The 24,931-nt window shown below is 45.2% G+C and overlaps 1 protein-coding gene across 1 annotated transcript; it reads right to left on the reverse strand.

Moving 5' to 3' along the window:
* LOC125344594 (serine/threonine-protein kinase 17A-like) lies at window positions 1-24,931 on the reverse strand. Its single transcript, XM_048337062.1, has 5 exons — window positions 24,866-24,931; window positions 17,952-18,164; window positions 15,485-15,629; window positions 6,056-6,088; window positions 1-105 (listed from the first exon to the last, which is right to left on the reverse strand). The coding sequence occupies exons 2-5, from the start codon at window positions 18,095-18,097 to the stop codon at window positions 1-3; spliced, it is 429 nt and encodes a 142-aa protein (XP_048193019.1). The 5' UTR covers window positions 18,098-18,164; window positions 24,866-24,931.

A 24,931-nucleotide genomic window follows, 5' to 3' on the forward strand; every position in this document is an offset into this window, starting at 1 on the left:
TTATTCTTTTTTGCTGACTCTGTATTCTGGATTCTGCAAGTCCCTCATCCTCACGGATCCAGCTCTGCCAACACCAACCACCACCACGCCCAACTTCCTCACAGGCTGAAACACAACAGACCAGGTGGAGTTTGTCATTTAGCAGAGAACAGCAAAGGAAAGCCAAGAGCAAGCAGGAAGAGCTACCGTCCCACAACACAGGAAGCTGTCATACTGTGGCTGGACTAAGGCTCTCCTGGGCTCACAGGTAAGTCAGCTCTGCCCAACACATCCTGACGTGGCTTTACTCATGTTTTTGTGTGAAAAACTTTCCAAGTGCCCACCTCCAATTGGCTTTCTCTACCTATTGCCACCTCTCTATTGATGAAAGAATTCTCTGCTGAAAGTTCTGCTACCCAGCCTGAGCTGTGGCCTCGTCCTCTATCTTCCAGGGACGTGAGTATCTGATGAGTCCTTCAGCAGTTACTGCAGCTATATAAGATGCTGGCAGACAGGGGCACTTGGAAACAGGACCTACGTGGTTGACGTCCTTACTATAGCTCTCCACAGGTTAGCCACCACCATGGCCACTCTACTGTGACACCTTAAATACCATCTCAGTGCACTGCTGGGGGCTACATGGATATTGATTACAGGGAATATCAGGTCTACATTTCAAGATTATGAGACAACTCAATGTAATCTGATTTCTACAAATTACTTCCATGTATCCCTTAAACCCAGGTGTTGAATGTTTCTGAGCACAGAAATAGGAATGTCACCTCAGACTTGTCCCTTCCCTTCACCTTTGTGATCTGTCACCAGCTGCCACCCCTGACACTGCCCCTCTTCTTTTCTCTTTTGCTCTAGCCTTAGCTCAGATTTCTTCCAAGTCTTTCAAGGTATGCTAGAAATGTTCTTATTACTGACATCTTATTTTGTTCCACGTGGCCAGAGAATATTCTTTCAATGATATAAATCTCTTGCAGTGTGCAGAGACTTTTCTTTTGGCATGTGTGCCAGTACTGGGGCTTGAACATGGGGCTTCATGCTCTCCCTTCCTTGGCTTTTGCCCTTAATGCTGCTGCTCTACCATTTCAGCCACACTTCTACTTCTGATTTTTTGCTGGTAAATTGAAGAGCTGCTCAGGTTTCTCTGACCAGGTGAGCTTCAAACCAGGATCCTCAGTTCTCAGCCTCTTGAGCAGCTACTGTGAGCCACCAGTACCCAGTTCTGAGACATGTTTTATGATACAGAATATAGTGCTATAATTTGGATCTGAAGTGTCTCTCCCAGAAGCCAAGGTATTCAGCATCAAGAAGTTAGCAATCCTGGATTGTGGGGAACCTTTATCAGGCAGGACCTAGCAGGAGGTCTTCTGGTTATTGGGGACCATGGCTTCTCCCTTCTGCTCATGAGTGAATGGCTTTCTTCTGAGACATGTGTCCTGTTGTGTTGGGCTACCTTGCCACAGGCCCAAAGGCAATAGGGCAAATGACCATTGACTGGCACCTTCAATTTCTGACCCAACATAGACCTTTTACTGTATGAACCAATTATCTCAGGCATTTGTTTCAGTAATGCTAACGTGAATAACCTACTTGGTAATGTATAGAGCAGAACTGAAAAGATGGTATTAAAGAAATCAGTGTGGTTTTTGAGAAAGCACAAAGGGAACACACCTATTAATCATAAAAGTAAATCAAAGTCCTAGATTAAACATCCTCCCCTCCCCTCGATCTATGAGACACTAATGTTTGGCACTCCAGACCTGAAAACAGAGTTCAAGAAAGTTAGCATTCAGAGCATTATGTTCCACCAACTTAGAGAAAGGAATCTTTATGAGATGAAATGTTTGGAGAAAAAAGGAGAGTCACTAGAAGAAGTTTAAAGTGAAGTGAAGTGAGGACACAGGATGTGGCCATGGAAGAGATATTGAAAACCCAGGTTCTTCCTCTTTGCTTCCTGACTGCTATGAGGTAAAGAGATGAGCTCCTCCACGGACCCCACTGTGAGGTACTGGGACACCACAAACCTCAGAAACTTTGTCATAGTAAGAGAACGCTAGTGAACATGGAGAGAAAAACAGGCAAAGGAAGAGCAAGTTAGAAATAGCCATCATAATAGAAATCGCACTTACCTTTTGGCTCCAACAAATCATACTCTGAGAGCGTATCCTACAAGCTACCCAGTAAAAAGAATTTGGCTTACCCTTGTTTATAAGAAGCCAATGATAAAAATAATCAGCTAGTAGTAGAGTAGTTATGTAAGCAATGTTGTATCTATAAAATTGAATATGATATAACTACACAAAAGAATGCATTGGTTCCCTATGTACTGAAAGTAAATACTCTCCAAGATATATATTGTTGGGGGAGAAAGACAAAGATACATAACAGTATAAATTCTCTGCTACACTTTATATATAGCCTGGTGGCTCATATCTGTAATATTAGGTACTCAGGAGGTTGAGATCTGAGGATCACTGTTCAAAGCCAGCCTGGGCAGAAAACTGAAATTCTCACCTTCACTTAACTGAGCCCCTTCCCATCCACAAAAAAAACAGAAAATAAAAAACAAAACAAACAAAAAACAATGGATGTAGACCTACAGCTCAAGTAGTAGAGTGCTAGCCTGGGGCCCAAAAATTCACAGACAGTGCTCAGGTCCTGAATTCAAACCCCAGGACTGGGACACACACACACACACACACACACACACACACTAAATGGATGGATGAAGGGAGGAGTGCTTGTATGATTATAATCTCTCTGACGCGATGGCCAAGAAGAAACTAGCACCATGCCGTAAAGAACATGAGTTACTGGGTAACTGAGAAACAGAGGTAGGAGAAAGAGGAGGGTTCATCCTCAGTCTTTCAATGTCTTTTATCATTTAGAAATAGGGGAAAGAATAAACAACCAATTAAGATGGGTGTGGATAACTGAAGGGTGCTCAGAGGTTAACAAAAAACAATAACACCAGAGCTGGCAGTGCCTCTACTGACTCTCCTACGTGGAGTTCCTATGAGCTGGATGTCCTGTGCTGTTCCATCTCTGGGACTATCTTCGTCTCACCGTGTCCTAATCAAAACTCACTCCCAAATCATTCTGACTCCTCATGCATTTAGGTACAACTTTGGTCTCCTCTCACCTGCTGGGCTCACTGCAAACTTGCTTTCAATTCCACAAGTCTCTGTTTCAGCAAGGAATGTGGGCCACAGGGCATCCAAACCCCACTGCCACATTCCAGATTCCTCAGCCACATGTCCCTGGACCTCACAAATAGCAGACACGCCACTGGATCTTCTTTAAAACTCTCCTTCCTCATCTTTTCTCACCTCAGGCTGCTAAGGTTTGCTGACACATATCACCCTGTTCCTTCTTCACCCTGCCCTACAGGTGAGCTTATCTCCCTAAGCTCAATGGTTATGCCTCTGTGGTTGGCTCTCCCCCATCCCTCCAGAGTGGGAAACACCATTCTTCAGGCTTCCATGACCACCTCTGTGCTGAAAGGTTGGAAGGCAGCAATTTGAGTTGTGGGTTGTTCCTTTCTGCCAGATCCAGTTCCAGCACATAATGCAAACTGGGAATTCTTCAGACTGTCTCATCATCACCTGGACATTCATGCTCTGCTGAATTCCAGTCTTTCACCCACCTAACTGACAACCTTCTCACCTTCTGGGCAAAGACTCATGGCCACAGTTCTATCAGCCTGGAATGCTTGTCATCCAGGGTCATTCCTTAGGCAATCATTCTCTAATAACAAAGGGCTGGTAGTGCTGAGGATCCTCTGCCCTTTGCTCCCCAGCCAGCTTTGGAGTCAGCAAGATTTCTTGACAATTTCTGCCATGTGATTTCCTTCCTCTACATTTTCACTGACCACTCCAGCCCTGGACTGGATGACTGGATTACGCAATAGCCTGGGAGTCACCCAGTCTTTTAGTCAACCAACATTCAGTGAGGACCAAGTGTATCTGAGGAATTCAGTGAGAGGCCATGGGGACACATGGAGGAACCAAGCAAGCTGGGAAGCTCAGCTTGAAGTGAGAGGATAGAAGATGAGGAGAGGTAAAGAAAGAGCAATGATCCAGGCAGTGGTGGCTCAAACCTGTAATCCTAGCTAGCCAGGAGGCTGAGATCTAAGGATTGCAGTTCAAAGCCAGCCTGGGCAGGAAAGTCCATGAGACTCTTATCTCCAATTAACCACCAGAAAACTGGAAGTGGTGCTGTGGCTCACATGGTAGAGTGCTAGCCTTGAGCTCAAGTGGCCAGGGACTGTGCCCAGGCCAAGAGTTCAAGCCTCACAACTGACAAAGAAAGAGCAATGATGGAAGTGACAAGAGGGATGGTGTCCCCTCCAGACAGACAGCTCTGAGCAAACCCTTCAGCCAGCAGAAATGGCAGAACTGGATGGACAGGATTAGCTAGATGTGGACATGAACAAATGCATTCATCCCTGTCTGCACCTTAGCATCTCATTCCTATTCCTTACAGCAATTTGTGTAACACTCACTCTCCTCATCCACAAAACACAGATGAAAACAGCATCTTTCTCAGCATCCTGGGGATAGGAGGAAATACAAGCACAACCCCATGGGTTTTACAGTGCCTAACTGTATGTTACACTTGGGATGCAGCACTGAATGGGAAAATGGGATGGAAAAATGACACAAATGTTAAGAAAACTGAATAATGTCAATTAAGGGTATATCACACAGTGGTTGTCAGGTATGAGGAGCAAGGAGAAAGTGTAGCTACAATCTGGGGGAGAACTACATGCATGGTTGTACCCACAGAAGATACTAGTTTTATTTTATGTCATATTAAAAATTATTGAAACAAAACCACAAAACATTTTCATGAAAAATATAGTAATACAAAGGAAAATATGTAAGACATGAGGACAGATGTCTTTGCCAAGGTGAGAACAGGGATGTGGAAAAAAAGGGACAAAAATAAACACACCTGGGAGGCCTTCCATGGATGACAGAGACAATGGGGCGTGCAGTCTGGAGGAGGGGTCATCTGTGCTGGCAGGAGAGGGAGCAGAGGAGGGAGAGTGTGGTACAGGGTACTAGGTAAGGAATTAAGTGAGAAAGTGAGGAGGCAGAAGGAAACATCAGAAGTCAACAGTCTTGAGATGTTGCATCTATGGCTGCAATTATAAGCAGTGTTCCATGAACAAACATGCCATAACTGTAATGTTTTTTTACCACAAAGGTCTCCAAATCTGATCTAGAGCAACTCACAGTATGGAGTGATACAAACTTTTATGACTGGTGAAATCAGGGAGATAGCTGGAATTCTAAAATTGGGTAACTACCTGTTGGAATGAGGTCCCTGAGGAGGCGACTTGGGACTGGTGACATAGTAAGACCAGGTTGTGCTATCATGAGATTGGAGTACCTATGGAAATATTCCGTGTGGATGAGCAACCGGCTGCTGATTATATGGAAAGACCTGCTTGAACAAATCCACTCAGGACTTCCCTACATACACAGCCTAGAATGAATGCTGTGGGAAGAGATGAGTGCACAAGGTCATGGGTAGGACAAGAAGTACCTGAGGAAATACAGACTTGGAAAAAAGAAGGCAAAGGAGCATAAGTAAGAGCTAAGGGAAGTGAGCAGGACACAGACACAAACCATGAGGCACAAAGGATCAGTAGTCACACAAGAAGCAAGCAGTGATAGTTGTTCAGGGGCAGCATTCCCTCAGTACAGCAAATATCTGAGATAACCAAGGCATTATGAAGAAAGGCTTACCTGGCCTCATTGTGTGGAGGTTCCAGTCCACGACCAGTTGCTCCTTGTTGCCTGGGCCACTCCTAGCTCTTGAGTGTTGTGTCAGGATTCGCTGTCATGGAAAAGACTGAATCCACCTGAAGCTGAATGGACACAGATAAGAACCCAAGGGAGGCTAATTCTTCCTCTATCACCCACAAACATATGCACATCAGAAGATGAAAGACCGTATGTTTTCCAAGTTTGTGCTGGTCTTTCTGTAAGCTCTGCAGGGGGAAAGGAATACCCTTAGAAGGAGAAATAGGAGGCGCCGTGAATACACAACTCACCTCAGCCTCCATCTTGACCTCTTCTTTCAGGACCTATGAAGACAAAAGCAGGGGTTCATGCCCTGCTGACATTGCTCCAAACCCCATACTAACTCTCTCCTGTTAGTTCCCATTTTCCCCTCTGATCCTTTCTCTTCTATTCAGTCCCATCGTTCCCCAATGTCTTCCCCACCTCAGCCCCACAAGCTTGGCACTCAGGCTGGGATCTTCTGCTCTGAGGCTGGTGGCAGGGAACCATCTGGGACATCACATCAGCTACATCTCCTACAAAAGAAGGTTCCCAAATCCTGAGGTCCACCTTTCCCTGGGAAGACAGCTGGAAACACAAGGCCGCCACACAAATGGAATGTTCCCACAGCTGATGCTTGGCGATGCCAGTGTTTCATTGTACTGTCTTGCAGACACTGCGATAAGAAATAAGTCATCCTTCTTTCTCTTCGCCTATCTGAGTATATTTTGTTAAAAGAACAATACTGGGCTACTGTGAACCCTTCACATGAAGGAGGGAGAAGCAATCAAGTGAGCAGGGGTCAGAGGAACCAGCAGACAAAAGGGAAGAAAAGATGACAGAGGAGAGAAGGAAGAGAAGTAAACAGCCCATAATGACACAACGGTAGCACCAAACTCGAATGCGCTTATGGGCCAGCTTGACCAAAATGTAATTTCTAGTTCAGAAGGCCTTGAGTAGAGAAGAAGCTAAGAACCTGCATTTTCTTGGGCAGGTATTCAAATGGTCCTTACACAGGTCAGAAGCCCCCCTCAGGGAAACACTACAATTGTGTAAAAAATAGTTTTGCATTCATTTTTTCAGAGCTGCTATGTCAAAAAGGCTAAGAAGAAAGGAAAGAGGCCTCTGGCCTCTGAAAAGACAAAAGAAGCTCCATCATTTGTTGCAGCCCTGTCTGATTCCTTTTGGCTACAGGCAGGGATGGTAATCATGACTAACAGTGAAATTAATAACCCTGATAAGTAACAAACCTTGGCTCTGGGGAATCCAGTCTGGTGTTGAGAAGATTCAGCTATTTCTTCCCTTTCCTTTGCTCCTACTGCCTTTAGAGGGGAGTCTCATGTGCCGGTACACACACCAGGTATACAGAGACCTTTCACAAGCTGCGACCTTTCCTTATCTAGGAAAAATTTTCACCATATATTTTAATAGGTCCTAAAACATCTAAGTCCTAATCCTATAACAAGAAGTCTTAGGTTCTTTCTTTCTTTCTTTCTTTTTTTGCCGTCCTTGGGCTTGAACTCAGGGCCTGAGCACTGTCCCTGGCTTCTTTTTGCTCAAGGCTAGCACTCTGCCACTTGAGCCACAGTGCCACTTCTGGCCTTTTCTATATATGTGGTGCTAAGGAATCAACCCAGGGCTTCATGTATATGAGGCAAGCAGTCTTGCCTCTAGGCCATATTCCCCGCCGCTTAGGTTATGCTTTTAAATTTTATTTCAAGGACTTATTATTTAAGTGGGTAAACATGGAAACATGTTTTCTGACTTTCAGTGTGATGTTCAAAAGTACTTTCTTTCCTAGAGAATTTTTGGAGTACACTTCAATGGTAGATTGCTTGCCTACCACTCACAAAGCTCTGTGTTTGATCAAATTTATAAACTGTGACTATAAGTGTATTGAATTTGTAAACTAAATTAAGGCAAATTAATAAGCCCTCCCAACCAAAGCATGGAATGCCTTGCTAGGAAAAAGGGGGAGGGAGAAGAAATCTTGAATGGGTTCCTGAATTACTACTAAGGTTCAAATGATAGCCAAGGTTGCAGTAGTTGCATAGAAATAAGAAGGGGAAGGTCTACACACTTGCATAAAATAACCTGTTTCCAGGCTTCTCCTCCTTCTGTATCTACTGTACCAGCTTTGGTGTTTGAGTCTTTGATTTGCGCAGGGACTTTGTCAACCCATCTCTGTAGAGATACAGTAGTATCTTGTGATGCAAGGGACCACCATTTGAGGCTTGGCTGGATATTCACTGGCTATGTGAACCAGGGTCAGATAGGTGGTCTTTGGGCACCTTACTTCCTGAACCTAGAATAGGTTCAGAGGAACAAAGATGAGTTTCCATCGCTCCTCAGCCCTCTTTCATGCTGATAGACTTGCTCTGTAGTTCTCTCTTAGCTTAATTTTCTTGGGTGTTTGGCTTAGTCAACTCAAAGTTCTTCTCTTCTCTTGTGGTCCTGGGATGGTCAGACAGACCAAGTAAATTAGGTGCAACCTCAAGTATTAGAGATAGGAAGCTGAGGTCACCCAGGCCCCAGGCACAAAATTGCTAAATGGATGCAATCAGTTCTGGCTTTGCCTTTTCCCTCCAACAAAAGCCATGCACTCCTTCCCCTATCTTTTTCCCAGCCCCTCCCATCTGCCCCATACCCTCACCACAAAAGCTTCTACCTTGCATTGAAAGGGATCTTCATGTAACAGGAAAACATGAGATAATATGCTAATATGATGCCAATTGTTCTAAGGAATACATTTCTAGTATTTTAAAACTTGGAGTGCGCCCATATTTGAGAAAAGCTGATTATTAAGGGAAATGATTGTAGAAAATACACAACACAATTGGAAAACTGGGCTGAGAAGATGGGGGGAGGGTCCCACATGTGGTCCTAGGTGTGGACTATCCTCTCAGTCCAAAAGGCCAGGTGGAACCTTGGCCTCTATTGCTGCAACTCCGGCTCCTCCCAGTCTGGTGATAGGGAAAACAGGAACTGCTGGACCCACTGGTGGGGCCCCAAGGAATGCATATATTAACGTATCTTTCTTTTGTACTTGAGCGAGCACCCCTCTCCCCGTTGGATCGGGACCCTGGCTTCTCCCTGGCGCTGTGGTTGGGCATGGGCAGCGAGGTCAGGGCTGGGCAGGACACGGTCCAGCGGTGGGGAGGCTGCCGGGGGCTCTGGGCCTCTGCTCTCTGTGCCACTCTGGTCCACCCGCACTGGCCCCCGCAAAGGAGACTGCAGGAGCTGATCCCCAACAGTGCCCTCGACCCCCATGTGCTCAGTCCCCAAGTGCGCGAACAGTGAGCCTGCAAGAACCCTGCCAGCATACTGGATCCCAGTGAACGAACGCCAGACGCCCCGGAGCGCGCCCGATCCCAGCAAGCCTACAGAATCCCCAGGAGCAGGACAGATCTCTGTGAGTTTACCGGGTCCCCGTGAGCATGCACAGTTCTGAGGGCGCGATCCCCGTGAGTGCACAGGATCCAGAGGAGCTGGTGGATCCCAGTGCCCTTCACCCTAAGCCACCGAATTGGGCAGGTTGGCCTCCGGAGCCTGCCCACCTGGCAGCCCAAAGTGCTGCTGCCTAGCTCCCACTGGCTGCAGTCTTGCTTTGGGCGGAGACACCTAGGGAGGAGGAGCCTTATGTTCTGTGTTTTATTTTTGGCTACAGGAAGTGGCACTGTGACTCAAAGTGGTAGAGTGCTTGCCTTGAAGGAAAAACCTTAGTGCCCAGGTCCTGAGTTCAAGTCCTAGGAACCCCCTGTCCCCCTTCCCCCCAACACACACACCTTATTTTTGGCTACAGGGAGAGAAGGCAAGTCTTTGTATCTTGACATTAAATTTTTATCTCAAGTAGGGCCTCCTGAAGTTCCACTCCTACACACCTAAAGTACTTCACAATCACAACAGCATCATATTTGTACCCCAGATTCACCATCTCAGTGGCAACTCTGTTCTTCCAGTTGCTCAGGCCTGCAACCTTGCTGCCTCATGGGTATCTCCGCCCACCTGGGAGTCAGAGAATTCTCTGGACTGGACTTTCCTTATGTACCCAGAGTCCTTCTCTAACATCTCCCACCTGGGGCATTAGTGTTGTCCTCCCTGACCTGTCCCACGCAGCAGCCAGACTGACCTTCAAACCCTAAGTTAGTTTCTATTCTCAAATCCAAACCTTCCCAGTGGAAGCTCTGCATCACCTGCTGCTCCCTCACCTGCACATCACCCACTCCTCCCTTGCTTTGGCTCCTTCTCCTCCCCTCCTCCTTCCCTCTCCCCCTCTTTCTCCCCCTCCTCTTTGGCCTCTTTGTTTCTTGAACAAAGCAGGCAGGCTTCTGCACTAGGGCTTTGGATTGGCTTCTCTCCTTCTCCGGAATGCCTGGCGATCCCCCACTCTTTCTGATCTTTGCTCAAGTGTTAGACCTCATGGACAACCACTGAATCTACCCCATCAAAACTGTCATCTGCTTTGGTCCTAACTTCCTTAGTTTGGATGATTTCTTTCCAAAGCATTTGTGGCCATCTAACATAGTATTTATTTATTTTTTTAGCTTACTGTTTTTCATGCATCTCTTCTATGTCTCAATCTCTGTATCTCAGACTATGATAAGCCCTTTTTTAAAAAAAAAAAAGTCCCTGCAGTGAGAAGTCCTCTTCTCACTGGCAAGGCCTGGGTCTCAAGCCAAATCCCAGAGTCTGAACATGTGAGCAGGGTGTTTCCTCTAAATGAAATGTTGAATTGGGGTACAAGGAGAAAGGATGCTGGTTTGGCAAAGTCCATGGATGATGACTTCCTGAGTCGGAAGAGCTTTGGGGAAGTCTGGACCCTACAAGTCCTTGAGAGCAGCGATTAAGCATGTGACCTCCACACCCCCAAATTCTTGAAATGTTATGTTAGGAATGGGTTAGTGCATGTTATGGTCAGTTTTGACTCTCTCTCTCTGTGTGTGTGTGTGTGTGTGTGTGTGTGTGTGTGTGTGTGTAGGTAAGAGCATCCCACTGCACAGAGTGATTACTTGTTAAAGCCTAAAGGATTTTGTGGTAGGTTAGGGGTACAGTAATAGCTGCCTTAGCTCACAAAACACATAAAATCCCCATTCAAATAGTGTTAAACCATAAGAAAATAGCAACAGGCGGGGCACTTATGGCCCATGTATGTAATCCTAGCTTCTTAGAAGGCTGAGATCTGAGCATCAGGGTTGGAAGCATCCTAGAGAGGAAAGCCCATTAGAGTCTTCTCTCTAATGAACTCTCAAAACAAGTCCTAATCTCACATATGGGACTTAAACATTTCCCCAAAGTCCAGCTTTCAATCTGATCACGAGGGGTTTTAGGTTCCAATCTCCACACTTTGTAGGACACTGAAATTCAGACCATACCACATGCATCTCAGAACTGTTACTATAGGAACTGTTCACTGAAGTTCCATATGCTATCCTTTGCCAGCTGGAATCCTTTCATGTCCACAGAATCAACAAATTATTTACAAACTAATTTTGCTTGCTCTATTGCAGGTTTTTAATTGAAGGTATTGTCTCCCTAAATTTACTTCATTGAAATGTCAGACTTGTTTTGATTTTCGGTCTCAGAGATGCTGACTTCTATTTATGGTCACCTGCCAGAATTATTTTGAGGACTGAGATGGTTAAAGAATTAGGAAACGTCTACATGAACTATTTGTCTTTCTCTTGTGTTTCCCAATAGAAAGGTTCCTACAGGATACTTCGTTCCATAAGTGATAACATGAAAACACACTGGGTAAACAATCTGCTAGTAATATACTGTGCTTCGACACAAAAACCAGGATTTCACACCAAAAAACAGAAACACAATGAAACCTATTTGTACAATTACTAACCACTAATTAAAAAAAAAATCCACATTGACCAGTTCCAGCAGTTCCTGCCTCTAAGGGCATCAAGTATAATTTTAAGGCTATATAAACTTGTGCCAGAACTAGTCTCAGGTCTCCATCTATCTCCAGGATATTCTGGGAAATATACTGAATATAGTGTTTAGTGGGTCTTATTCTCTCAGCCTTCTAGAGAATAACCAAGCCCATCACTCTAATGTTAGTATTTTCTGAACAAATACCATTTGCACTCATCCAAACCATGAGGAAAGCATGTTAAAGGGATAGTTCTGAGAGAGAACCTTGAGGATATTGTAGTTTGGGAGCATCTCAGGCAGAAGCAAGGAGTCACTATCCAGCATGAACTGGCCTGTCTTTGGACCTTTCTGTGAAGCCACCTGAGGAAAATTCCACAGGGTAAGGTTTTGTATGTCTATTTAGAAGTAACAAGCTGGAAGAAAATGGGGGAATAAATACAAACACGCCCTTGAGAGCATCAGGGGGAAAAATCTTGTCACCCCCCAAGCCCAGTGGATTCTAGGGAAATCTGAAGCCAGGCTACCCTTCCACCAGGTGTACTTCCGCTGGGGGCCCAACAGGTGGCCAGCGATTTGTGCAAACACAAGGAGAAGCCCTAACTCACCTTCATTTGAATGAATGTCTGTTGGGATAGGTGCAGTCGGCCTGGCCACATTCCCATTCTGAATATATAAACTAGGCTGTTGAGCTTGGTTTTCAAGTCAGCTGGAAGACATTGCCCTGTGCTACCCCCTCGTGTTGTAACACCAGGCTACACAGAAGGCTTCTTCCTAGTGGTCTTGCTCTTTCTCCTTAGTAGAGCAGGCTGAGCTGAGACATGAAGAGAGGCAGCAGAAAAGATAGCAGAGCCACAGTGACCGTGAAGGCAAAAGCAGCAGCAGTGGTGGTGGCAGCAGTGGCAGAGGTAGCAATAGCCGCTGGCCCAGCAGTGACAGTGATAACAGTGGCAATGGCTGAAGACCAGCAGAGAGAGAGAGAGACAGAGAGAGAAACAGAGAGAGAGACAGAGAGAGAGAGAAAGAGAGAGACAGAGAGAGAGGGAGAGAGAGAGACCGAGAGACCAGAGCGATAAGGGGAAGATGAGAATCAGTGGGCTGTGGTCACTGGTAGAGTCCCAGAGAGCTGCCAAGCCTTATTATGACCAAGGTCTCAGGCACCCTAGGCCGTGAGCTATTACACTTCCTGTGGAGGGCTGAGGATCCCAGCATTCTTAAGAACTGGAATACTTACTACTCTAGGCCTGAGGGTCGATCTCAGAGGCCTGTAAGAGAACACCACAACCTTAGGTGCCACCTCTTGCTGCTTGTCCACTTCCCACTGCTGATGGATGCCCAGAATTACAACAGCTGTCAGGTGCCAGGGGTTCTAAAGGCTAAAGCCCAGAGCAACAAGCCTCCAACCTAATGCCTAGAGACTCAGAAGGCCCCTAGCTATTAGGATTTGGAGCTGTAGGCCTCTAGGTCTGCCAGTACTGACCCTAGGCCTTAGTCTATTATCGATTTTTTTATAGAATGAACAAATTTACATTTGTTTGAGAACATGTTGACAAATTGAAAATTCTTCCCAAAGACATAGAGAAGTGGAATGGCGCTCACAAGATTATGTTGCTTCTCAGAACCTCCCCCAACCCCGAATAAAAACAAAAAACCCACTAGTCAGAGGAAAAGGAAGATGACAGTGCAGTTTTGCTTCTGGGTGCCGTGGATACACGTCTACATAGCCAGGGCATTCCAGTATCAGTGAGTTGCACAAAATGTGATGTTATTAGTGTACCAGAGAAAGAACATGGCTAGAGATGAACTTTTGTATTTAATCCATTATCTCTAAAGTTTGCTTACAGTAAGGTACAGCAACTCTTTATACTTCAATAAAAGAAAATAGAAATATGGGGTGATCATATCATACATCATTCAGAAACAGTGTGAATTTCCCTATAAGGAAATCAATGCAGAATTTATTCTAATAATGTGGTATAAGAAAGTAGGATTACTTCCAAGTTTTCAATATTAAAAGCAGAAACTAGTCTTGAAGACATAATTAAAGCACCAGTCATAAAATTTATGATAGGTATTTTTTTATGAAGCTATAGTACTTTTTAACAAAACAGCCAACACTGCAGCTGGAAGGCCTATGGATCTGTCACCAAGTGAGTTGCATGCCAACTATCTCTGCAGGATCCCTCACCCCTACCAAAAACAAAAACAAAAAAACAAAAAAAAAACACCAAAAAACTGATTCAAGCATGAAAGTAAAGGCATCCTGTCAATGTTTTCTGTTGTTATTGTTGCTATTGTTTTGGATTTAATGAGACAGGGTCTCACTATGCAGCCAAAGCTGGCCTAATACTTGCTAGGTAGCCTAAGTTGGTCTTGAATCTTTTATTGTCTTGCCTCGACTTCTTCAGTACTGGAATTATAAGCATGTAACACCATGTTTGGGCTGCAAATATTTTCAATACTTGCTTGAGTAAGAAGACTGGCTAGCTGGGTGTCAGTGGCTCACACCTGTAATCCGAGCTACCCAGGAGGTTAGGATCTAAGGATCATGGTTCAAAGCCAGTCTGGACAGGAAAGTCCCTGAGATTCTTATCAGCAGTTAACCACCAAAAAGCTGGGGGTGGAGCTGTGGCTCAAGTGGTAGTGTGTGTTCACCTTCAGCAGAAAAGCGAAGAGAGAGCGCAAGCACAAGGCCCCAAGTTCCAGACCAGTACTAACACACTCAAAAGAAAACAAAAACAAAAGAGTGTCTCTTCAAGGCCTCTTGTTGAATGGTAGCACAAGTCAGATCAGAAGCTTGTATCACCAGACATGTGGGTGGAAATAGAATTACAAGACAAGGTAGTTCAAGTTTCTCTACAAGACCTGCATCTTTATGCCAGGAGGAGCTTCTGTGCCACAGTGAATAAAACTCAGTTTTCTTACCAGTGTAATGTAGCTTATTTACCTTCCAGTTTGGAACAAGAAAATAATTTTGGAGCTTTACAATCTCATGTGTAGCTAGCTATGAAATACTACCATGTGGCCCTATGCTAAAAGCTATTTAAAACATACGAGAAGTCTAGAAAAAGATTTAAAAAAATTCAAATTGGACATTTGACACGCAGGGCACTAAGCCAGAGGACACCCAGCGCCCAGGTGAAGAGGGCCCTCTAGCCTCTGGAGGACTCACTCTGGAAGTCTCAGCTGGGATGGCCCCGCCTCTTCGCTAATGCCCCCTGAAGGACCGCCTAGCTCTCCAGGGCCTTTCAATGGCTGCCAAGGTAGTCTGTTGCTGCTCTGGAGTCCCCTTCAGCCCCTCTCGAGCCATTCACGCTGCCCCTGTCCTGCTCCTCTCCAGGCCGCGTTCGGGAAGCACCGAGCCGCCGCCCCTCGTGTCCCCACCCCCGATTTTATGGAGTCTCCTGGCGTTCATGCGTGGCAGATTGGGGGTGAATGGCGGGCAGGGCCTTTGGGGCACTGGGACTGTTGTTGAGGTCCAGGTGACAGTACCTGAGAGGGGCTCTGCTAGGGGAGGAAGGCAATGCGGTTTCTGGTTTAGGAGTCCTAAAACCCTGCCCTGGTACCTTGAGGAGAGGGCCCCTCCCCCAGCAGGTGACTGCAGAGGGCTTCTGGGTAGAGTATGGATGCGAATATCCCCCGTGTCCTATTGGCCTACGTGTAGGTGACGTGTATATGGTATATCCTCCCATGACACCTGCGGATTGCAGATACATGGGTGTAGCAAGCATGTGTATGGGACCTGCAAAAGACATGTACGTGACATGTACGTGCCACCAGCCACTTTCCACCCTCTGGATGTATGTGCTGACAGATCTTACCTTCAAATCAAGATGAACTACATCATGAGTGTGTAGAAAGTGCACACCTTCTAAAATCTGTCGCATGAGTCTCCGAACATCTTTTTCTTTAAAGGCATCTTCTCGGTCTGCGACACACTGATCAAAGATTTCACCCCCTGCAGCACTAGAGAAGGACAAATTAACGTAAAATGGGATTCATAGGAAAAGAAATAGTCACTGGATGTCAGTGTCTCATGCATGTAATCCTAGCTACTCAGGAGGCTGAGATCTGAGACTATGGTTCAAAGCTAGCCTGGGCAGGAAAGTCTGTGAGACTTTTATCTCCAATTAGCCACTAAAAAAGCTGGAAGTGGAGCTGTGGCTCACTGGGCTTGAGCATAAAAGCACAGGGACAGCACCTAGGTCCAGGTTTACACATGTGTGCATGCCCCCCCCCCCACACACAGAAAGGAAACAGTGAATGAATAATACTAAAGAGGGATCATTGGCCGACCGTAGATTGTGTGTGAACAGAGATGAAAAGAGCTGGAGAAGAAGAGTGTGAGCCAAGCCCATCCATCCCAGGAGCTGAAAAAGCCAGGATGATGCAGTGTGCTGTCCCCACTGCCTCAGGAGCTGCAGACAGCAAAGCAGTGTGGAGCAGAGGCTGTGGAATGGTCCCAGGCTGCGGCCCTGGCTCTGCAATCTGTCGTAGGACCTCAGGCTGATGATTTTTCCTGTGCCTTGTTTTCTCACATGTAGAAATCTTATTAGAAAGCTTAACAACATAAAGACTAATCTGTAAACAATGCCTACAAGGCACAAAGCAAATGTACTGGCTCAAGGCTTGACCAAGTGGCTGGGACAAATGTAATTCATCATGGCCAGTAAACTTTGTGCTCAGGAGCATCCTCAGGAATTTCTGGTAAAACACCGACAAGACACATCTCCTAGGAGACCTTTAGCACCTGGGGGGTAGAGCTGTGTATTTTCAATTTTATATTATTAGTCCTGACAGCACAAGTCAGAGTGTCAGGAATAGGTAAACATAGTAATAATAAGCTGCCTGCTTCCACAAGTACAATCCATTAATGTGGTTGAGAAGTTTAATACCTCACTATCCAGGGTGTGTCTCTAGGCCTTCCTTTCTCAAACTGAAAGCAGAGTGTAAAACCTTACAGCCAAATTGCACTAATCTGGGTTTTAGAAACCTGGTCACTAAATCCAGACAATCCACCTCTACAGTGGGCTTCTAAGCAAGATCAGCTTCAGCACATCTCTGTTTCCCTCACTTATCTCACAGCAGCAGAAGGGCCAACCTGGGCGGGGAAAGTCAAGGGATAAGGGAAGGAGTTACTGGAGAGGCTGAAGGAGGTCACCCACTCATTTATCATGCACGACTGTTAATGTAGACAATGGAATCAAGGATGGCTGCAAGGTTTTCTGGCATGAGCAATGAAAGAAAGGAGACACCAGAGGAAATGGGGAACAAAAGAAACATAGATCTTAAAGAGTCTGAATTTGGAATGAGTTAGAAATACATGTAAGTAACAGACAAAGCTACTCAAAAAGTATCATCAGGAAAGATGTACAGAACAAACACAAATAACAGTATCAATAATGGAACCATGGGGAGTACTTAAAAACAGAATACAGTAAAATTAAAACAAGGAAGAGTATAATTTTAAGAAAAAAATTATAGTACCATATTTAAAAAGAGTAAAGAAATGGAATGATCACTAAACTGAGCAGAGGAACTGTCAAAAAGGGCTAGTTTTTGGAAGAGCAGTGGCATTGAGTTGAGTTGTGAAAAGGGCACTGACTCTTGAGCAGGCGAATGGTTCAGTGAAGGAACACGGTGGACTGACAGAAGGGGAAGAGAGCTGTAGACCGTTCCTGGGAGAAGTCATCATGGTAGTTGAAGAGCCAAAGCTGAGGAGGGATTTCCAAAGAGATGGAAAGGACAGAGGGTGTGAGAGGACAACCAAAGGAAGAGGTCTGAAATGGCAAAAGACAGATCTCAGAAGAGGAACTATGAAGGACACAGATAAGCCATGGAGCTGAGAAGCTGACTCTCTTTCTTCTTTAAAGGGGAAGGGCAGGGGCTGGGGATATGGCCTAGTGGCAAGAGTGCTTGCCTTGTATACATGAGGCCCTGGGTTCAATTCCCCAGCACCACATATACAGAAAACGGCCAGAAGCGGCGCTGTGGCTCAGGTGGCAGAGTGCTAGCCTTGAGCAAAAAGAAGCCAGGGACAGTGCTCAGGCCCTGAGTCCAAGCCCTAGGACTGGCCAAAAAAAATTTAAAATAAAATAAAGGGGAAGGGCAGGAGGAATGGGGTGCCAAGGGTGGGCCTCTCACCATCTTGTTTCTTCCACAAAGGGAGAAGAGGCTGGCCAATAAAAGCTAGGTACAAGTGGCACAGTAAAGCAGAAGAAGGTGTTTCTGAGGATGGAAAGGTGAGACCCAGGCCCTGGCTCACCAGCCAAAGGGAACACTACTTACTATTCCAGAACCAAGATCATTTCTGATGGAGTCTCATTGACTTCATGTAAGTTAATGACCCAAGGGCTGTCCTGGGCCAGCTCGAGCACCGCAATCTCATGAATAATTTCCATCCGACAGTCTTGGCCTTTTCTTCTTTTTCTCATGAACTTTGCTGCAAATTCTTTTCCAGAATCTTTCTTTACACATTTTCTCACCACTGCAAATTTCCCCCTAGGATCAAACACAAACACTCACCGTTAGAGTGCAAAAATTTTCAGATGGTCAAGTTTTTCCTTCCCCAGCAGGGCCTGGGCACTGCTCCTTAGCTTTGTAGCTGAAGGCTTTAATTTGGCCCACCAAGATCTATCTAACTTCTAGGTTTGGGCTCACTAATCTAGACTACTGATGTTGCTGAACAGAAAATCTTCCTTCCCTGCAACTGTTGACCACAAATACGCTTTTCATTCCTCTACATTTCTGTAACCATTTTAACAACCCCAAGTAACAGATAATTTGGCACAGACCTATGCCTGCACAACCTGCTGAGTCTACCCAGCACCACCCTTACTCAGATCAAAGTGCTTTTGTCTATAGAAATCATGAAGACTACCACCTCTTTTTATTGTATTCCCCAAAGTATTGAGTTGCACCTCCACCAGAAGCTTGGTTCCTAATGACCTGAGACCTTCTAAGAAAGAAAAAACTTCACTAATGATTTGATTCTCTTCATACCTATGTGTCACGAGAAGTTTCAAAAGAAGAGAAAGTTCGTGTGTGTGTGTGATTGTCTTGGGGCTTGAACTCATGGCCTGGGTACTGCCCCTGAGCTTTTTTGCTCAAGCCTAGTGCTCTAACACTTGAGCCACAGCTCTACTTCTAGCTTTTTGGTACTTAGAGATAAGAGTCTCATGGACTTTCCTGCTTGGGCTGGCTTTGAACTGCGAACCTCAGATCTCAGCCTCTTGAATAACTACATGTATAGGCATGAGCCACCAGTTCCCAAATAGCTGTTACTCTTAACCCATTAGGGTTTCAACTATTAAAAACAGCTAAAGAAGAATCTTTGCTTTTGAGTGGCACAAAACTTGTCTGCAGTTAGCTGACCCTGCACCACAGCATGCTGAAGAAAACTTTCCACTTTTCTGCTACTGCACTTCAGGAAACGAACCATAAGATAGCAGAACACATGTCTGATGGAAACACGAGTGCCTTCACTCTAAATGACTGGTGTTATGGTGGGGTAACCCTTAAAGCCATTCAAGAAGACGACAAAAGGAGATTTCTTGGGTACAGAGTAAACCTCAGAGTTCCGAGGCCACACCTGCCAAGCAACCATAATGCACACCTTGCCATGACTACATGGAAAGAAAACTGCTGTGTCACAAACCTTCACTGCAGATCATGGAGACCTGTGTAACACACACCACAGTACAGCGGGTCAAGGAGGATTCAAGAGCAGATGCTGTTTGTTGCATATCGCTTTTCTTTGTTGACTCAAACAGCCAAACTTTTTCCTGAATACTTTCAGAATTACTCATTCATTTCACTTATCTTCAGCTGACTGCCTGTGTACAAAATTGGGAATGCAGGTATTCATGGAAGATTCTAGGGTAAAGTACTCAATGACACAATCCAGAGTAGAGGTAAAGAAAAGATACATATAAGGCAATTACTGCAAAAGGAAATGACGTTTCAGTGGTTGCCACCAGTCCAGTTATTGGAAGAGCAAAGATTGAATCTTTTTCATCTCTCCATCACCAGTGCTTACCACAGTGCTAGGATGGTGGGCTGAGTATCTGTGGGGAGGTATGACTTCCTAAGGAGTTTGGACATTTTTCTTTTGTGTGTGTGAGTGTTTGTGGGGCGGTGATCCTGAGGTTTGAACTTGGGGCCTGGGTGCTATCCCTGAACTTTTATGCTCAAGGCTATAGCATTCTGCAACTTGAGCCACAGCTCCATTTCTGGCTTCTTAGTTATTAATTGGATATAAGAATTTTGTGGAGTTTCCTTCCCTGGCTAGCTTTGACTTGTGATCCTCAGATCTCAGCCTCCTGAATAGCTAGGATTACAGGCATGAGCTACTGGTACAAGGCAGAGATCATTCCAATAGATTATGAAGAGCATATTGCCAAATGACCCTAAATGGAGAAGCTATTGGAAGAACTCAAGACTGTGAGCTTGAACCCATGTAGCAGCAGTGAGGCAGGGAAGAGAGAACATTTATAAAACATTCAAGATTCAAGAGCACTGAGGCAGAAACAAGATGGTAGTGGTGGATACTGGCTTCTAGATTTTTTTTAATGCAGGTATTATGCAACTGTACAGATAAATGCTATGACAAAGATTAGAAATGTGGCAACAAGGTTTAGCAAGATTATGTTTGGGATACAAGTCTGAGGTGTCTTTTGTGGTAAAGAGAATCCTTTTCATTGGATGTATATCAAATATCAGTTCAAGGGCTGATTTAAAGGCAAAGGTGAGAAGAGAATGTAGATTGTTAGTTGAACAAAACATGGAGCAAGCAAAAATCAAGCAAGGTTCTAGGTCCTGTTTGAGACCAGCTGACAAAGGAATTATCTTGTTTAGTTTTTATTTAATCAATCTGATATGTGACAGTGTGTTGTCCCAGGGTCTCCTTTACCAGTCACCTCACATCTCTGTTGTACCAGCTAGCACAGTGGACCGATATCCGCCCTTTCATTTTACTGGACAAATATTTTAGGGCAACTTGACATCATAACCTTTAACCTGCTGGACTACTTGCCATCCTCTCTTTATTGAACTTTGCTGCTACTGTCAATGGCTGGTGCATCTTATATCACATCCATTCTTTATGGCTCTGTTCAAATGTGATTTTGCTATAGGATCTTCTGGTGACATGTCATCTTGCCTGTAAGAGGATGGCGACTGATGGGTTACATTTGGAAATGACTTTTAGAGCCCAGTGTAGTTTTATGTGCTTCACATGTAAGCATGTCACAGTCATACGTCACTTAGATGGTGGGGACATATTCTGAGAAATGTGTCCTCAGGTAAGTGACACCACATTACTTGCAAACCCAGATTAGAACCCAGATAGCACACAACATACTAAACAGAGCGGGTCACTATAACTCAATGCTATGTACTTGTGCATTAAAAACATATCTAAACTAAAGGGTCCAGTAATAATACATTATGAAAAATTTACTTTTAAGTAGTTGCAGTACAAAAGGGTTTCCAATTCAACAACATTTCTAAAGTGCATAGTATTGAGCAAATCCTAATAATCAGTATTTTTCCTATGCTGGACACTAATTTCAGATCTATGATATAATCAATCGTAATGATTTGTACAAAGTATCATAGAAGAGAGCAGAGGCCTCAAGGCAAATTTAGTTTTAAGTGGAGGTCAAATCCAGGCCTTGTGCCCATTAGGCAATTGGCTCTCTGCCACTACTCCCTCAAGCCTCAGGAGGTGATCTAATTTGAATTCCACACGTGCAAATTCACTTAATAAATTTAGCTCCTTCTAACTTACCCTAAGAAGTGAATAAATGACTATCACTGTTTAGCTAACTAATGCATTTGATTCAAATATCAGATGGGGGGGCACTGAGTTTGCACTCAGGTACGCTACCATTTGAGCCATGCTCCCCAGCTTTTTCCTTTCTTTATTTATTTGGTTATAGACTCTCTCCTCTCCTCTTCTTCCCTCTCCCTCTCCCTCTCCCTTTTCCTCTCCTTCTCCTTCTCCCTCCCTCCCTCCCTCTCTCTTTCTCTCTCTCACCCCCCTCTCTCTCTGGCCTAGGGCTAGCCAGATCTCCATCCTCTTAGTTAAACCTCCAGCATAGCTGGGACTACTCAGCTTGGCTGAGATAGGGTATTACTAACGTTTTAAGGCCCAGGTTGGCCTTGAACTGTGATTCTCCCATTTCCCACCAAGTAGATGTGGTTACAAGCATGCATCATCATACCCAAGCCTCAGAGATCAGATTTCTGTTATTCATAGTTTTACAAATAACTAGAATCAATTTCCCTTTTATTTGTCCAAAATGATCAGAGTACCCCCCAATAAAAAGGCATGTGAAAGCACTTATAAAACTGTAAAGCCCACATACTTAGGAAGGACCAGTTTCAGAAAGGAGCTAATATTTGTAACTCCTTTCCCATATTAGGAAAATTCAACTATGAGTATGTAACACAAAGAACAAAACATGGTCATTTGGTATGTGTGCATATGGTGTGTGGGGTGTGTGTGTCAGGATCAAATCAGAGCTTTTGCACGTTCTAGTCAAGAACTATTTCGCTAAGCCAGGTGGCTTAGTGCTGGTGGCTCACGACTATAATCCTAGCTACTCAGGAGGCTGAGATCTGAGGTTACAGGTTCAAAGCCAGCCAGTCAGGAAAATCTCTGAGATGCTCATCTCTAATTAGCCAGCAAAAAGCCCCTGGTAGTCGTGTGGCTCAAGTGATAGAGCATTAGCTTCAGCGAAAAAAAGTAAGGAAAGAGTGCCCAGGCACTGAATTCAATCCCCAGTACTGGCACAAAACAAACATGCTACAGCCTCAGTCCTTGACCTAAATTTATAAACATGTTTAAAATAATGTTGTAGTTGAAGTCTAGACAAGGAAAATATATCTAAGGCATCATCTCATGTGAAATCAACATCATTTTAAACATAAAAAACCCTTCTGCTGCTCTATTACCAACAAACTCAAGGTGAAATCAACATGCAAAACTTCTAAGTACTCAAATCCATTTATCTATCTCATGCCTCAGTAATGAAATCATGAATGTGGGTTACATTGGCACACATCCGGACTTAGAGCAAGTCAAACTTGAAGCCATAGAAGAAAGCCTGACCTTTTATATCGACTCACAAGAAAGGTTGCTATAGCCTCAGCTAGGCACATGAAAGAAGGTGCATTTTTTTTTTTTAAAAGATCAGCCTCACACCTTGTTACTTTGCAAACAACGCTGACCATCTTGGAACAGCCATTATAAGCAACCCCTAAAAGAAATAGATTTCTGACTGAACACTTAGCTCTCTGAGCCCTTTTCCATTGTACTACATTAAAGTCTGTATTAGAATGGATATATCTTGTTTTTCCTCCCACATCACAGAAATATAAAAGAGGGAATTTTGCAAGTCATAAACAGTCCCATAACATATTAAATTTACTGAGGACTTCACCTCAGCTACGCACGGCCTTAAGGCTATAGATGTGTTTTCTTTCAACAACTCTATGAGGTAATCGATGTCGTGAGGCAATGTAACCAAGTGCACAGAATTATAAAAGCCAAGATTCAATCCCAGACCTACTAACTACAAAGCTCACACTAGCTATTCAAAGACTTCTTCCTGATTAAAAGAAGGGGACCAAAGAGGAAAAAAATGGATTAATAGTTTTATTGTTCAGTTTCAGGCTTTGACTTCAAGTATCTAGCTCTATATTGCTCAGCCACTTCAGAATTTACTCCTACACACACACACAGCAACTTCAAAAAGTACAAAACAGAAGTTAAAAGCAACACTGGGGGACGGGGAATCAGTACCCTAAGAGGTGGTAGGAAGAAAATCCAGCTTTTCATCTGAAATCACTCATTATAAAGTGTACAAGACAGGTCTTGCCACCTGAGGACGTTTGGGAATGCCTGACTTCCTTTTTGTGGAACGCAGCCTGACAACTCAACCAAACAATGGAAAACTCACTTTTCCCTTTTCAGGTAATCAGGGTTACTTTGGAATGTATGGAATCTCAAGGAATCCCAGTCCCTTGCTGAGTCTAGCTGAGTTTTCTCCTGGTGTCATAATCAAAGCCTGCACTGTGCTTCAAGGCCAAGAGAGAAATCAATATTGTTCTGGAAGGCATATTTTTCCCCCTCTGTGAACATTGAAAAACCTTTTTAAATTTCACACCTGTCGGGGAGGGGGGGTGGACACTAAAAACATTTAAAAGAAAAAAGACAACATTCTTTCTATACTTGTAAAGTTACCTTAATAGCTGCCAAGATGGGTAATTTTTGGTTTCTGTTGGAAGTAGAGCTTTTCCCAATACCCCATCTGCAGGCTGTCCTACCTGGAAGACCCTATTCCAGTTACAACACGGCAGTATTATGCAACTCTGACAAAACTTCACGATAACAACAAACACAAATGTGATATTCAGGCCCAGATGGCAGGCGGTCACAGGCGTCGCGTCAGTCCAACCCACGCACGGTGAGGACGGCAAGTGAGACTGCTTATTTAAGGGCCAGACAAGCCAGGCTGGGGAGTCCACGTCCCCTACCCACGTCAAACACAAGCAGCTAACTTGGGACCGAACCCCATGCCAACGCACCCACCACTTCTTCCAACTGTGCTCCCAGGCGGCAGCCCACCCGCCCGCACCACGCCAGCTGCAGGCTCCGCCTAACTCCCCGAAAAGCAGCAGGTCAGGGCAGGGCCGGCTCTTCGCGGGGCACTGCAGCGGTGAGTCCAGGGCCGGGAACCGAACCCATGTGCACTCACTCCCAGGCAGGACTGACACATTCTAGAAATACGAAAGGTACAAACCCACCAAGAGAACCACCGCGGCGGAGCCGCAGAGGCGGCGGGCCAAGGGCACCCCGCTCCCCTCCCCCCCTCGGCGGCTGCGGGAACGCCAAGCAAGCCACGGAGCAGAGCCGAGGCAGGAAAAAGTCACCCTGATCCACGGGGACCTGGCTTGATTTCACCCCGCTTCTGAGCGGGTAGGAGGTGCACACGCGCCTCCATTAAACCGGCGCCTACGGCACTGCAGGTGCTGCAGGAAGGGCGCGGGGTCCCACCGCGGACAGCCGAGCCTGGCTCCTTTCTAAGCGGCACACCCGGGCCAAGAGGAGACTCGCCGGGGCCGCGGCCCCACCGCCCAGTCTTCGCCGCCCCCAACTTCGTGCAGTCCCCGGCGGTGTTACCGGCGCCCCTCACCTGCCCAGCTCCGACCCGGGCTCACTTTAGCTGTCCTGGAAGGGCTCGGTGCGCACCGCGGCGCGG

The sequence above is a fragment of the Perognathus longimembris genome, chromosome 2, assembly GCF_023159225.1.
Source record: "Perognathus longimembris pacificus isolate PPM17 chromosome 2, ASM2315922v1, whole genome shotgun sequence".
Taxonomy (NCBI): domain Eukaryota; kingdom Metazoa; phylum Chordata; class Mammalia; order Rodentia; family Heteromyidae; genus Perognathus; species Perognathus longimembris.